The 16,043-nt window shown below is 41.7% G+C and overlaps 1 protein-coding gene across 2 annotated transcripts in view; it reads left to right on the forward strand.

Annotated features, from left to right (window-relative positions):
- CRB2 (crumbs cell polarity complex component 2) overlaps positions 1-9,263 on the forward strand; it is a 71,125-nt gene extending 61,862 nt beyond the window's left edge. The window contains exons 11-13 of one of the 2 annotated variants that reach the window (XM_072125547.1): positions 61-177; positions 1,860-1,980; positions 6,588-9,263. In XM_072125547.1, the coding sequence (XP_071981648.1) occupies positions 61-177; positions 1,860-1,980; positions 6,588-6,812 (463 nt within the window). In that variant the 3' untranslated portion in view covers positions 6,813-9,263. Of the gene's footprint in view, positions 1-60; positions 178-1,859; positions 1,981-2,951; positions 5,863-6,587 lie in introns of those variants that run through there. The other variant, XM_072125546.1, reaches the window with a different exon arrangement.
- Positions 9,264-16,043: the final 6,780 nt, after the last annotated feature.

The raw sequence follows: 16,043 nt of genomic DNA on the forward strand, positions 1-16,043 counted from the left end.
AGTAGGAGAATGCTCTATAGAGTTTTAGAAGAAATCTCACGTGATCTTCTTTATTGGCAGATGGCCTTTCCCTCCGGAGAGATGTGGAATAAACGTCACGTGTGTGAATGGTGGTAAATGCAATAATGGACGCTGGGGGGCAAACTGTACCTGCAGGCCAGGATTTCAAGGGAAAAGGTAAGAATCATATAAATGATATCATATAGATAACTGGCCACATCTGACCATTTCAAGAACAGGTCTCTGTACCATCCAAATGTAAACTACGTCAGCTGCTATGGGGCCCACAGTGTCAAGGGGCCCCGTTATCATGGGTATTGTAGGGGTATTGGGTGTGTATAATGTGTGTATATACTGTATGTCTGTATATGGTATTGTATACATGTGTGTATTTGTGATGTGTATATTCTCTGTACGTGTGTGTGATGTGTATAAAGTGTATGTCTGTGCTTATGATGCATAGGTGTATATGATATATGCATGCATACATACAGCATGTACACACCTACATACAATATGGTGTGTGTATATACTGTGTGATTGTAACTCACATGCGTGAGTATACAAATATGTATATTTTTTAGGGGGGGCCTATTCAGAAGTCTGCAATGGGGCCCTGTCTCCTATGGTTTCATTAGATGGACCTACAGGGGCGTAACCAGAACTGGCTGCTTTACTCATACCCCAGTCAAATGAGATACTTACCCAACACCCTTGTTCACATTATTGTCTCTGGAAATCTGTATATTCCTTCTCATATGTTCTATTGCGGCATTAAAGAGGCATTCACATTCTGTTTCATTAATCTGCCATATATAAACATTTCTTCAATTAGATATTAAAAAACAATTACCTATATGAAGAGAATTTCTCATAAATGTAGTGATATGATCCCTTAGAAACAAGACTGTGTCCTTGGATACGGCCACCTCTGCTGGAGGGATTGCACAAAGAAACAAAAGGTTTTTGTATATGAAATGTCTGGGAGTTACTGCAGGTCCTACAGCCGTCCTGTGGTAATGATTGCTGAATCCAGGAGGTCAGGCAGGGCTCAATAGCGCATGTCTGGCCACTGCTGCCTAAATGTGGTGGTCGTATCAGAAACGAGTTAGCTTCCTCGGAGGGACATCATGGCATCATTTATGAGAAATTCTCTTCACAGAGGAACATTTTTTTTAATAACATTTAATTGAGAAATGTTTACATATGGCAAATGAATTCAATTAAATATAAATGCCCAGATGGTATTACCCCTTTAAGGCCGTACCACCGGTCCACAGTGTAAGGCTGAGAAATCCAGCACCCATAATCAGCTATGACCCCATCATGTACCCCTGTATACATATGAGCATGAAGACTGATCAGTCGGGTTATGTTCACGCTGCCATGAGATTGTCCTTTGTTATCCACAATAATGTATGTAAAGGACGGTAGTTATGAGAAACATCTGTGTCTTCACTGAGGGTTGTAGTAACAATCCATTCATCTGCACATGTAGTAGATTAGGGTAACAGAGGTAATTGCGGAGCTACTGGTACCAAACACAATTATGTGGAATGTAATGCAGTCGGCCCGGCCTGCATAGTGTGGTCCATGTTGTATACTATATACAGTATTTTTCGGACTATAAGGCGCACTTGATTATAAGGCGCACTATCAATAAATGCGACGCCGGATTATAAGGATGAATGACCAGCAGGTGGCAGACCTGTGCACAGCTCAAGGCAGCTGTTGTCTGTAAGTAGCTTCATATTTAAGGCGCATTGGACTATTTTGTGTGCCTTATAGTCTGAAAAATACGGTACTGTAATATCTACTATGTAGCTGAATGATCTTCTCTAATTTTCCTGTTTGTCCAGATGTGAGATCAATATCAATGACTGCGAGCCTAACCCATGTCTGAACGGCGGTGCCTGCCAGGACTCCATCAACAACTACAAGTGCATCTGTAACGTCAGCTTCAGCGGGGTCCGCTGCGAGGTAGGTGGACGTCCTGCATGACCAATCACATTACTTAACTTCCTAAAGCAATGCCAGTGCCCAGCACCCGCAGGCAGCGCCCACCTGAGTTCCTTCATTGCTGTTGCCTTGGTCAGGTATCTGCACGTGTCTTATGTGTCGGTTAACAATGCGTCTGCATGTTCTGTGTGGTCACGTTACGTCCTTCACAATTTGTAATCCTCGCTCTGGTGGGAGACCCTCCACTATTTCTGTGATGAGATTTACCTCGGGGGATGTAATCTTGTACATTTGGGCCACTTCCACACCTTTTCCTAGATAAGATGAAGGCCGGATCTGATGCTTGTTGTATGGTGTCCAAACTTTGTGAATAACCTGCATGTTTATGTATGTGCTGCTCATGTCTTCCTTCCAAATGTAGTTTGTGCTTTGTCCTATAAATGTTTTATCAACAGCTCCCCCAGGCATCGGCAAAAGGGGGACCTGTATTGTGCGGGATATCCAATATCTATCTAGCGGTCTTAACAGTCAGACCCCCAAAATCTGAACACACTTCAATACTCAAGTATACAGTAAAGTATCCAAGTGGGGCTGTGGATAACTCCTTTCGCCACCAATTACAAATGTTCACTTATAAAACGGAATAACATTTTTCCATAAAGCCCTCACACAACTTAATTGAAGTGAGTAGTGAAATGTTATGGCTCCCAGAATACCCACATTTTCATTTGGCGATTATGTGCAAGAGTCGTTGCCTAAGGAATAAAATTGCTACATAAAATACACCCTGACATGATCATATCTCAACAATAAAACCCAATGAGTTGAAGGTTTTTTGTATATTATATGTACCCCATATTACTGTTAAAGTACAATCCATCCTGCAAAAACTAAGCCCTCCTACAGCTACATTGATTAAATACCTTCTGGTTATACACTGTACCTGCTGAGGTAGGGCTCCTGTGACATAATATACTGTTCATTTCTTACAGAAAAGCGATACCACCATGGCCTCCCCCTTCCCTCTCCTCGGAGTCGCGGTCCCTGTATCTTGTGGTGTTGTGCTTCTTTTTATTATTGTGGGCATATTCATGATGCTGACAGCGAGGAAGAGGAGACAATCGGAGGGCACATACAGTCCAAGCCAACAGGAGGTGGCCGGTGCCCGGCTAGAAATGGATAGTGTCCTAAAAGTGCCCCCTGAAGAGCGATTGATATGACCCAGAAGAAGGGACAATGCGGACACAACTACTGCTGTAGAGTATGGTTGCGAAGAGGCTCCTTCTGCTTGTTTTTTGATAAAACAAGACACTATTTTCTTTGGATTATACATCTTCGAGGCGAAATATTTTTCCTTCCTCTTCATCAGCCGGTCTTCAGATAAGACTTGGAGGTTCTCCAGAGAAACAATTCTGCCTAATGTACAGGTAGATGCCATGATTCCACTATGGAAGCCCCGGTAGACCGCTATCCGGCAATGGTCTGTACATGTGGTCCACTTCGTTGGTAGCGAGGCTTCTATTATACTTGAACTTTCTATGTATTCTATAATGATATTTTTTTATGACAATGAGACAATTTAATGTATTTGTGCCTTGAGCCTGTGTACTTTTCCTGTAAAGAGGAATCAGCACTGTCCATCCTTGGTGTTAGAAGTGACCCACCGTATCAGGGCAGAGGTTTGGGTAATTCTATGCATTATTACTTTATTATATGAAATGAGGAGCCATTCACATTATGTTCTGGCCTTCTAGCCAAGATTTCCATCAGGACCCCACTCTAAAAGTGTTAAAGGAGCCGAAAAATGGCCACACGTGATACATTCTTGTTGGCTTCATTCATAGTTTTGGTGGGACTGACCAATCATGTAATGTGTGTACAGGTCTACCAAAGGCAGGTATTTGCCTTTTGTTCAAGAAGGTACTAAGCCACTCAAGATGTCTAGTAGAAACTCGCTGCTCTCCCCATTGGTAGCACAAGCGTACTCATCCAAGGATGGATGTTCTTGAGGTGTTAAAGGTGTTTTCCAAAACAGTGCCCACAGAGAACTGGTGCAGACATTTTAAAAAAATATGTGCTGCAGTTCCTCCACACAATCTCTGTGCGATAGTAAGAGGCTTCTGCTCTTGTCTTCTGTATAGGTTCCAGTGCTTGAACAACACCAACACTAGTTACTCAACCTTGAATCCAGCAGAAGCAGCACACACTTACCAATGTCCTGTAGTTAGGTTAGTGGTGGCGAACCTATGGCACAGGTGCCAGAGGTGGCACTCAGAGCCCTCTCTTTGGGTACCCAGGCCATCGCCCAGCACAATGGTCAACATACAAGACTCCAGACCTGAATCAAGGAGGTGTGGACAGAGCTTGATTATCATTGTAGCCTCTTCTCCGGACCCATGATTCATCCTGTTAAGAGGACTTTAGAGGGGAACTACAATAACAATCCAAATTTCTCCTTCTTTCTCTTGTATTGGTGTAATCAGGGCGCCAATACATTTGAAACCTGTGAATTACTTTAAATTGGCATTTGGCACTTTGTGAAAATATCTGGCTTTTGCTTGTAGTTTTGGCACTAGGTGCCTAAAAGGTTCGCCATCACAGGTTAGGGGGTTCCAGTATCGCATTGCCCTTACTCAAAGAACAAAAGTCAGTGTCCATAATAATAAGTATCAACACCAAAACATTGTAAATAAGATCAATCCGGGAAGTGGGAAGAGTATTGGTAAAGTTGACCATAAAGAAAAGTCAAGTATTAAGATACAGACTTCTGAAACTTTATATGTTGCCCTTGAAGTCTCCCACCATTAGAAAAACCAAAGTCTATTTTAATCATCATTAATGAAAAACATGATTTTTAAATCCTAGAAAGCTCTGAACTAAGAAGAAAAATTTAAGAAGTTCCGGGCCTTGAACTAAAAAAAAAAAAAATCTTTAGATGTTTTATTAGGTTACATCAAGAGTGACTACATACACGCAGACAGGCTGACGCGTTTCGGGTGAAAAAATGCTCTTAGTTAAAGCTCTGAATTGTCTTGATCCTTAAGGGACCCCATCACACTGTAATAGATGAGGCCGCCATCATCTTGTTGGTTATGATAAAGTCAACTGCTGTTGCAGCATTTTTCCCCCATGGGTGGGGGACTTCGAAAGTAACAAGCGTCCTCTAATTAAATTGTATTACAGGACTTGATATCATCGAGGTGTGCACCTAAATAACTATTTATGGCTTGTTTTTTTTTCCTTTTAGATTTTTTTGCTATGGTCATATGACACTGGATTTTATTTTTATTCTGTTAAGAAATTATTTTTCTATGTTTTCATAGGTTAGAGCCACACGTCCTGGTTACTAGTAGCCGGTAGGTGTCGGCTAGACAGATTGATTTCTGGTGGTCGAGACTGGTATCTTTATACGAATTTATGATTTGATCTATGGAACCAGGAACCTGGTCATGCTTGTTGTATGTTCACTTTATCTGATTGTGAGTAGTTCACGTGGCCTCATTGACCTGGCTATAATAAGGATGGATCCCAAATACAGAGCCAATAGCACAGTATCAGAGGGTTTACTGCTGTACATGTATGGCCATGTCTATGAGGCGTCACAGGACAGTAGGCTGCTTAAAGGAATTGTCTATCCAGGAACAATTGTTACGCTAGTTTAGTCGACCTAAACAATTCTTGTGACTACACCACCATCCTGGGTTCCATAGTCTATTAAAGAACAAATCTGCATAAACACTGTAAATGCCGATGTATAAACTGTATGATAACTGATTTGTATATTTTGTATAAAAAATGGCGATGCCCGAGCTCCATACAACGTGTAAATACACTGCCAAACGCAACAGCAAATGAATGAACTCTATTCCAAAAAAAAAAATAATAAAAAATAGAATAAATCAATACATTCTGTAAAGTCGTGTTCTGTGTGACTCTGCTGAGCTAGAACAGTGGATAATAATGGACATGTTGTCTCACATAAGGTTCCAGATCTTTACACTCAACATATAAATGTCTAATGTGATATATTGATGACAACTTTTCGCCTGCTTTTATTAAGGGGAATTTTTGTAAGTATAGGGGATCGCTAATCTGCTACCACCTCATGATCAGGAGAACACGACTCGCTTTCCCTCGGGAATACGTCTGCCAATTCATTCATCCCCTATGGGACTGCTATGCTGTGGTGGTCCAATAGAAGTGAATGGTGGCCCTAGAAGCCAGATCCCTGACAATCTACCCCTTTTATACTACCCCTTTAAGAGTTCTATTTATTGATGAATGTGCAGTATGTCTACTGCAATGTATATTACAAAATTGTAAGCATTACCTTTACTGGTGGCCACTTACTTGTAGTATTTCCTATGCTGCCAGTCCGATACTTCGTTGAATACCACGTCATCATGTGGTTCTTGAATGGGATGTTCATGAACCCAACAGATGGTCCTTCTTGGTGAGAGACAATCCTGGTAGTTACGCTCTCTTCTGGGAGGGTTCTAAGGTTGTCCATGCTAGACAACCCATTCCATCTAACCCATGTGTGTGTCCACTGTGTCCTTCTGTGAGGTCCATTCTCTATTTATGTGCTGTTTTTGGGCTTTGTTTTCACCATTCTATATTCTATGCAGAAACCACGTTTGATCCGAAAAGCTGAGGCCTCCACCCTGGTTGGTTCAGCTATAGGAACCGGAATGCTTCTCATCCTGCTACTTGTCATCGCTATTATTATGATAGCGATGAGAAAGAAGAGAGCCACACAAGGCACCTACAGTCCAAGCCGGCAAGAAAAAGACGGAGCCAGAGTGGAAATGTGGAACGTCCTCAAGCTGCCACCTACGGAGAGACTCATCTGAGATGGGAAACACAGTCCCCACTCCCAACCTTTTGACATTGGTGGGAGCACCAGGTAGTTGTAGGCCTTCCTCCAGAGACCTGCTCCTGACTACAACTCTGGAAGGAATCTGTGATTATAAGGTAAAAATAAAATATCAGATAAAACTCAATCCTTAGGAACCACATTGTAGAGAAAGAGTCATGAGCTTAATTTAGGTCAAGATGAAGAACTTTAGAACCTCAAGAAGTTTCTTGCCTTTCAGAGTTCCACAGATATAGAGATGTATATAGGAGTCATGACAGACCTTGTACATACCTACTGTACAGTCAGAGAATAGGTATATGAAATATTGATTAGACTACACAGTCTGTGCCAGATAAATCTCAATGGCTGATGCTGGGTGATAAATCTAGTGCTTTTTTAAAACTTTGTGGGGAACATTTATCATATGTGCCAGTGATTATAGCTAGTCAGCACGCATGGGGCATGGCCCACTCCACCACCAAGCAGGTCTCCCATTGACACTCAATTGGCGTGGAGGTAGCCTAAATAAGGGGGGGAGGGTCACAATTCCTGATGGTGAACTAGAAATTAAGATTATTTCTGGGCTTGTGCACCAGGAAACGGACATACAAGCTCTTTTACAGAATGAGGCTTAAAGGAAACCTATCATTTGATTCTATGCCTTTTGAACCAAACATTCCTTGAGAATGCTGCAGCTGCACTGATTCAGAAACAGATCTTGTTTAATCCCTGAAAAAAAATAGATGAAAAAACAATTATAAAATTATGATAATGAGGCTCTGACGCTCCTGTGGCTTCCCCGGAGCTTCTCCTTTTACCTTAATTATACACTGCTTCAGGGAATGCTGTATTCACTGTTTTATTCCTGACAGGCAGGAGTAATCAAATCTCTGCACCATTCTCCAGCTGCTGTGTATGAGTCATCCAGCTCAGGTTGATCAGTCCTGTCCAGATAGTTTAGGAAACTCTTTTATGCACGGAAGACAGTCTGCACCCAGCTTTCCTAAGGTCCTGAATTTTTAAATTTATTTTAAGCAGAACCACTCGGTTCAGGGATTAAACAAGATATGTTTCTGCATCAGTGTACAGCATTCTCAGGGTATGTTTGTTTCACAATTCATAAAAGCAAATTTGAGATTTTCTTTAATAAAGTATCTAAAACAAATAAGAAATGTGGTGCACTGCCCAAAGACCAGTTTACTGCGCAAATAAAAATGCCAAAATCCTGGTGCATTTCCCCTACTAAATACCACTCAAGATTCTCCGTGTAAATGGCACATGCAATTTTCTTGCTTTAACTCTCAAGCTAATATATTTAAAGGGGTTGTCCCAGGACCAGGGCTATGATGTCAGAGTTGAGGTTTAAATGTACCAATTCCATCGTTAAAGTGAAACACTATTATTATTATTATTTATTATAAAGTTGTATAATTTATTGTATTGAATGCAAGTCTAGTTTCCCATGTTCCTGGGAAAAAAATAGGCAAGATAAAAATTTTTAGTAATGTTAAAAAGGGGCCTTATAGGACTCAACAGATTTCTATCACAAAACAGCTAATTATTTAGTTGGTGATGATAACTCTATTTCTCCTTTGATAAATCATAATCAAATGGAAGGGGTCTAAAATTTGCAATCACCATCTATCCCAAAAATGTTCTTGGCTCTCTTTAGAAGTAAATACTTGTGTCCCGTATTCTCACCAATGGTGGAAGTTCTGCCTTATTTATGTAACTCCTATGTAAACTCCTGCATCTCTATAGTAACAGACTACAAACAAACCCGTGTGTAGTCTGATCCTGCAGTTACAATCAAATTTATCTGTACATTTAGTCCATTCACAAGAAGTAATAGAAGGTTTGGAGTGCACAGGGTTTTGTTAGTAATCAGTAACAACTGTGATACATAACCATAATGGTATTTAATAAAGACTATTTGCTGTACAAAAATCGTATCCAAATACACTCCCTGGTGCATGCACATTATTTACTGCCTGTAGCATCAGCCACTGATATCTGAATTTCTATACATCCTCTGTGATCGTACAACACTGGACACATGAGAATAGAGCCCCTTTATATGTAGCTACAGTACCTGATGCCCGGTGTGAATCCTTGCTATAGCGCCCCCTATTTCCTGGTGCACTAGAGGTGTAACCTATGTGCCTTGATATATATAATAAGTTCATCTCATACACACAGACAAGTAACTAACGAGGAAAGCCTCCGTACATATCACTGGCCTGATCCTACTGAATATGTCGTCCTGTAGAAGGGGGAAAGATGGAATCCATAGGATGGAGATATCTCAGGAGGTTACAAGGAGGTGTGCAGGGGCTTGTAATGAAGGCTGTGGACTGATATTTTCCTGGAATGGGGACAATGATGTGATTGATTTTATGTTGTAAATATCTAAGTTATTTTATGTAAATACATTTTTTCTTCCTAATTGTGTGTCGTCTTCTTATCTTGTTATACAATCTTATGGCTGCTTCAGACGACTGTGATCCGTCCATGAATCTCATACCAGCGGTGGACGGATACAGGCTGACCCAGTGCTGGGGACGGGACTATGGGCATCATAGTGATAGATGATAGGATAGAGTCCTGGCTTCTCCAAGCAACATGCAAACAGTGCAGGGTATGACTAGAAAGATCTCTGCTGCGCCAGGTTAATCCCTGTGTCTGGTGCTGGATCTGGTGCAGTATACAGCTGGAGAGTCCTACTTTGCACCTTCTATTAGTTTGCCAAAAATAATGCTATAAATTTGATGGCTAACAGACTTTTTGGCAAGAAGCCACACTATTGTGGTCCTGTACACGTGCCTAAAATCCTTGATAAAAGTGGCACTATTTTTTTTATTTTGTGCAAATTACTCACTGGGGAACCTACAATAATATTGCACATCCTTCTCTCATCCCTATTGTCTTCCAAGCAGTCTGGGTTACCAGGCACCCTGTCCTTGTAGCAGCAAGGGTGACAGGTGTCAAATCCCCTGGCACCACCATCTCTCAGCTAAGGATAGGCCACTAATGTCTATAACCCTGGAAAACCCTGTTCACACCTATGACTGATCTATATGTCAAGGTGCCAGTAACAGGACTTACAGGCTGAACCCTCATCAAAGATGCAGGGTGTTTGCTGCATTATGCAGCCACCATCTTGAGTAGAATCATCATCCCCCATGAGGTCATCAGAGAGTGGGGCAGTGATCTATTAGCATGACATCCCGGAGTCTCTGAGGCTCCAGGGCTTGTCATTCAGTATGATCTGTAATGGTGTGTAAGGGGCAGACTGTTACAGATCAAGAGAAAAATCCCAATATACTGCAATAAAAATGTATTGCAGTATATGGTAGGAATGATCAGACTTCCTAACATTAAAGTACCCTAGGGGACCTAAAATTACAGTTAACACCTTTCCCTATGACTGATATAAAAAAGAACACATAAAATAATACACGTTGGGTATAGACAGACTATTACAGTGAACCCCGTAACTGAAAATAATGCCCACATTTTTTAACTTTTTTTACGTCATTTTAGAACACATAAAAAATCTAAATAAAAAGTGCTCAAATGGTCATGCACAAGATGGTAGCAAAAAAAGTTATTAGCGCCAGAATAGGGCAAAAAAAAAATTTTTGGTACAAAAGAATTAAAAAAAAATCTATTAAAACATAATAAAACCTATATAAATGTGGTAACTCTGTGATTATACCGATACAAAGAATAAACGGTAGATGTCATTTGGAGCGCACAGTAAAAGCTGTAATTAAAAAAAAAAAAAAAAAAACAGATTATAATGGGGTATTTTCATCAATATCATTTGGAATTTTTTCCAGGACAATTGTTTCTTTGTTACATCGGTCAAAGTCCAGCTCTCTGATACTCAGTTCTGTCCCGGCTTGTTGGACATGATTAAACCCGTGTGCAGGTATTACAGAACCCGTAAAAGAATTTGAGGTCCTATCCTACGTGGATTTGGACTGACTCGCGTATGTTCCTGGATCCATTCATGTGCAGAGGTAACAATTCCTGGTATAATTTCGTACGGGCTCGGTCAGAAGCCCCTCTGTATAAGATGCGAGGCATCTGGAGGAGTTGATGTAATCCAGCTGTCATGGAAGTGACATCCGCCGATTCCTCGTCTCTTTAATTACCTGCGCTCGGCTGTTTGATAATCTACATATCATTAATTTCTCCTGATGCCTGGATACCGTCCTTCCCCACCAGGAAAACCTTCACCTCTCACATTTCATTTCAACTCATAATTAAATGTAGTGGATATTTTGAGATATAAACTTTGTATGTTTTTAGACGTATCTATTTAGGTTCCGCTTCCTACTGTATAGGAGCTTCGCGTCCAGTATAAAACCCATTAGACCTAATCCTACTAATTAGTTATTAAAAAACTCCTAATGAGCCCAACTTCTCTCATTAGGAGGCGGGAGGGCGCGGGGGGCAGTGCCGGTGCTTCTAGTTCGTGGCCATTTCAGTGACTGCCACTTGTCAGTCATGTGTAGGGAAAGTTGGAAAGTTTGTACGTTCACTTCTGACTACTATAAGTGATGCATTATGGGAACAGATGTGAGAAGTAGCGGAAAGAAAACACTTTTATGGCCATGCAGGATCGTGGGCCTTTTTTATTTATTTTTTTTCTGGATTTCGTAAACCTGTAATATCAGTAGAAAGACTAAAAAAATCAACCACAACTTTTAGAATAGTGGAATGGCCATTCCTATGCAGGCAGTGGATGGGATATCTTTCCAATCTGCTGCCTATTTAGGGTTCAAAAGTATAAGGTTCAAAAGGGTCTAAGCTAAAGGAATAACTCATAACAGATTACTACCTTAAAGGTGTTGGCCAATCGTGTGGATCCGCAGTTATTCAGCAGGACACAGGAAGTCCTGAGTCCTGCTGTGGTCATGTGTAAGAATGGTAAGTACGATATGGTTGACCCTATTAGTGTCCTATACTCAGTGTCCTGATACAAGTAATAGGGAGCACGGATACAATGTACGCCCACTAGATTAAGTAGGTTGTTCCCAAAATCTTAGAACATCACAAAAAAAGAGAAACAAAAAACAAAATGTAGAAAGCATAAAATGACACTTTATTAGATCAATTAAAAAAAAAACAATTAAAAAGACAACAAACACAGAAAAAGTCCAACAGTGGCCAAAATAACTAAATATACATAATAGATACATCACATTAACCTGTATAAAGGTAAAGTCATCAGAACAAGTTAAGGGATTTGCTTACAAAACAATTGCACATTACCCAGAAGAATAACAGAGGACAAGGGACACATACACAATACATACACGGGTGTATACAGACCAAAGGTGGACCCCACCCTAAACGGAGCAAGGTGAAACGTCCGGTGGTGTCCACCTTTCGTCTGTATACACCCGTGTATGTATTGTGTATATGTCCCTTGTCCTCTGTAATTCCTCAGGGTAATGTGCAATACTTGTTTGTAAGCAAATACCTTGACTTGTTCTGATGACTTTACCTTCTATAACTCTATACAGGTTACTGTGATGTATTATTATATATTATTATATATATGTGATTATTTGACCATAGGTGGACTTTTTCTGTGAATGTTGTCTTTTTACGTGGATTTGCTTTAATTGATCTAATAAAGTGTAATTTTATGCTTTCTACATTTTGGTGTTTGTTTCTCTTCTTTTGTGGTCTTATACTTACCCTGTGAAAGTTTTGGTATAACTGGCCAACCCCTTTGAATCATGCATGAGGACCTCTTACGTGATCGCTCTGTGAACTCCGTCAGCTCCATAGAGAAGAACGAAGCAGAACGGTCATGCGCGGCCGTCTGCTCCATTCATCTTGTGGAGCAATGAGGGGTCCGACAGAGGTACCTGGGACCCCCTGTTCTCCTGATCTGTGGGAGTCTCATCACTAAGACCCCCACAGATTAGTAAGTTAGGCCCTATCCTATGGATAGGGTCTAACTTGCTTGGTGGGAAAACCCCTTTAATGGTCTCTCCTGATCATTTTGTAGCTTTGATCTCTGATTGTCATTAATTAATATAATGTATGTTTCACATCCAATTAAATTATTGCATTTAGTTGCTAAGGATACACTGACCCCGGGACTGATGGAAACTACCCCATTAAAGGACAAGGTAAAAACATGTTTAGTTACAGCTAAAAATAAAAAATATACTAACCTTTATACTTCTGTATTATCTGCTGTGATGTCGGCCATTGTTGGCAACTAGAAGGTTAAATCCACATGCGTCCGAAATCTGAAGGAAATCTACAGTAAAGAGAAAGGTTCCAAATTGTGCAATATTTATACGCAAAATTGTTGATTGGGGGGGGGGGGGCAGAAAGTTGACAGAAATTTGAACATACTGAAGCCCTTACCTTATACGGCGGATGTGTCATTATTGTCCGATAGAGTGCGCCCCCTCCACAATATGGTCCGAAATGTCTCCTGACCACCTGGAGAAGATTAACTTCTCACCTTTCAGGGTGCGGTCACAGGTGGCGTTTACTGCATGTGTTTAAAAACGCATTGCTACAGCTGAAGGGAGATTTGCCCAATTAAACAGCTCTTAACACTTGCGTTTACAAAACGCATGCGCCAACCACAATGTTAACACATGCGTTAACAGCTGTTTAATTAGGCAAATCTCCCTTCAGCTGCTGTAGCAATGCGTTTTTAAACACATGCAGTAAACGCAACGTGTGACCGCACCGTCAGAAGATTTGGAAACCATCAAGGTGCCCTGTCCAGCTGTCTCCATAGCTCAAGTAGACGTGAACTACCCATGTAGCTTCTTCCAAACCAATATCTATGGCCCTTCTTTTGGGGACCTCTGTTTTGGGCCCAGAACGGAGTTCTATAGACACAACTCAAGGCCTCCTTCTCCTCTAGTTCCTGGCAGCCTCCGTCACGCCGTGCCCAGTGCTGTTATACAGCGACATATTCTGCACTGCCCAGGAGTATGAGAGGAGGAGGATAAGGTGTGGACAGGACTGGATTATCACTGAAGCTCCTACTGCAGGTCCTGCGATTCTTCCTGTTCAGGTGGAGCCTGGAGAGATCCTTCAATGATAAATCAAATTCTCCCTCCTACCAACCGTATTGGTGACCTCATGGCGCTGATATGATTGAAAACAGTGATAGAGCAGGAAGCTATAATTTACTGCTTAAATTGCTGTGCTGGCACCATGTAAAAAATATGTGGGTTCTTACATGTATTTTGGACCCTCGGTCTCTAAAGCTATAAAGAGATCAAGGCTAACAACGGAGACGTTTCTATGTTAAAGATAAACCAAAGTGTCTCTGATTTGCTCAGGATACAAAAATCCTGCCCCCTGTGGCTGATTAACAGATTTTTTCGTATTACAGGCAGTCCCCAGGTTACGTACAGCAGTGATTTTCAACCTGTGTGCCGTGGCACACTAGTGTGCCGCGACACATGGTTGAGTGTGCCGCGGGGAAAGTTCCCCGAACTATGGTGCCCCTGTGTAGCGTTGCTGCCGCGCCCCCGTGTTTCGGCCCCCATACTTACCTACAAGCCCCGCGTCGGTGATCCGCCCATCTTGTGTAGCTCCTGCACCGCGCAGCCCATGTCACGTGACTGACGCGACCTGACACCAGGTCGCATAAGTCACGTGACCAGAGGCGCGCGGTGCAGGAGCTACAGAAGGTGGGCGGATCGCCATTAGGAGTGAAGGTACACGGAAGAAGACATCAAGGGTAAGTATATAAGGTTACTAGTTGTATAGGGAAGGCAGCTAGGGTCTTTTTTTATTATTAGTAAAGGGAGGCTGGGGCTTTTTATTAGTTAAGGGAGGCCTCTAGGGCCTTTGAATTAGTAAAGCGGGCCTCTAGGGCCTTTTAATTAGTAAAGGGGGGGGGGGGGTCTCTAGGGCCTTTTAATTAGCAAAGGGAGGCCTCTAGGGCCTTTTAATTAGTAAAGAGAGGCCTCTAGGGCCTTTTAATTAGTAAAGGGGGCCTCTAGGGCCTTTTAATTAGTAAAGGGGGGCCTCTAGGGCCTTTTAATTAGTAAAGAGAGGCCTCTAGGGCCTTTTAATTAGTAAAGGGAGGCCGCTAGGGGCTCTTAATTAGTAAAGGGAGGCCGCTAGAGGTTTTTATTAGTAAAGGGAGGCCGCTAGGGGTTTTTATTAGTAAAGGGAGGCCGCTAGGGGTTTTATATTAGTAAAGGGAGGCCGCTAGGGGTTTTTTATTAGTAAAGGGAGGCCGCTAGAGGTTTTTATTAGTAAAGGGAGGCCGCTAGAGGTTTTTATTAGTAAAGGGAGGCCGCTAGGGGTTTTTATTAGTAAAGGGAGGCCGCTAGGGGTTTTTTATTAGTAAAGGGAGGCCGCTAGGGGTTTTTTATTAGTAAAGGGAGGCCGCTAGGGGTTTTTTATTAGTAAAGGGAGGCCGCTAGAGGTTTTTATTAGTAAAGGGAGGCCGCTAGGGGTTTTATATTAGTAAAGGGAGGCCGCTAGAGGTTTTTATTAGTAAAGGGAGGCCGCTAGGGGTTTTTATTAGTAAAGGGAGGCCGCTAGGGGTTTTTTATTAGTAAAGGGAGGCCGCTAGGGGTTTTTTATTAGTAAAGGGAGGCCGCTAGGGGTTTTTTATTAGTAAAGGGAGGCCGCTAGAGGTTTTTATTAGTAAAGGGAGGCCGCTAGGGGTTTTTATTAGTAAAGGGAGGCCGCTAGGGGTTTTTTATTAGTAAAGGGAGGCCGCTAGGGGTTTTTTATTAGTAAAGGGAGGCCGCTAGAGGTTTTTATTAGTAAAGGGAGGCCGCTAGGGGTTTTTTTTATTAGTAAAGGGAGGCCTTTTATGACTGTTTTAGTGTCATTTTGTGCTATTTTGGTTGGTGGTGTGCCCCAGGATTTTCTAAGAATAAAAAGTGTGCCGTGGCTCAAAAAAGGTTGAAAATCACTGATGTACAGGATAGGTTCCATAGGTTTGTTCTTAAGTGGAATTTGTATGCAAGTCGAAACTGTATATTTGCTAATTGTAGTTCCAGACAATTTTTTTTTTTTTTTTGCCCCAGTGACAATTGGATTTTCAAAATTTTCTGCTGTAATGGGACCAAGGATTATCAATAAGCTTCATTACAGACACCTTACAGCTGATCATTGCAGTCTGGGACTATAGTAATAGCATCCAGAGAGCTTCACCAGAGGTCACAGTGGGCAGAGAGGTCCGTCTGTAACTAGGGGTCATCTG

Source organism: Engystomops pustulosus, chromosome 9 (genome assembly GCF_040894005.1).
Source record: "Engystomops pustulosus chromosome 9, aEngPut4.maternal, whole genome shotgun sequence".
NCBI lineage: Eukaryota > Metazoa > Chordata > Amphibia > Anura > Leptodactylidae > Engystomops > Engystomops pustulosus.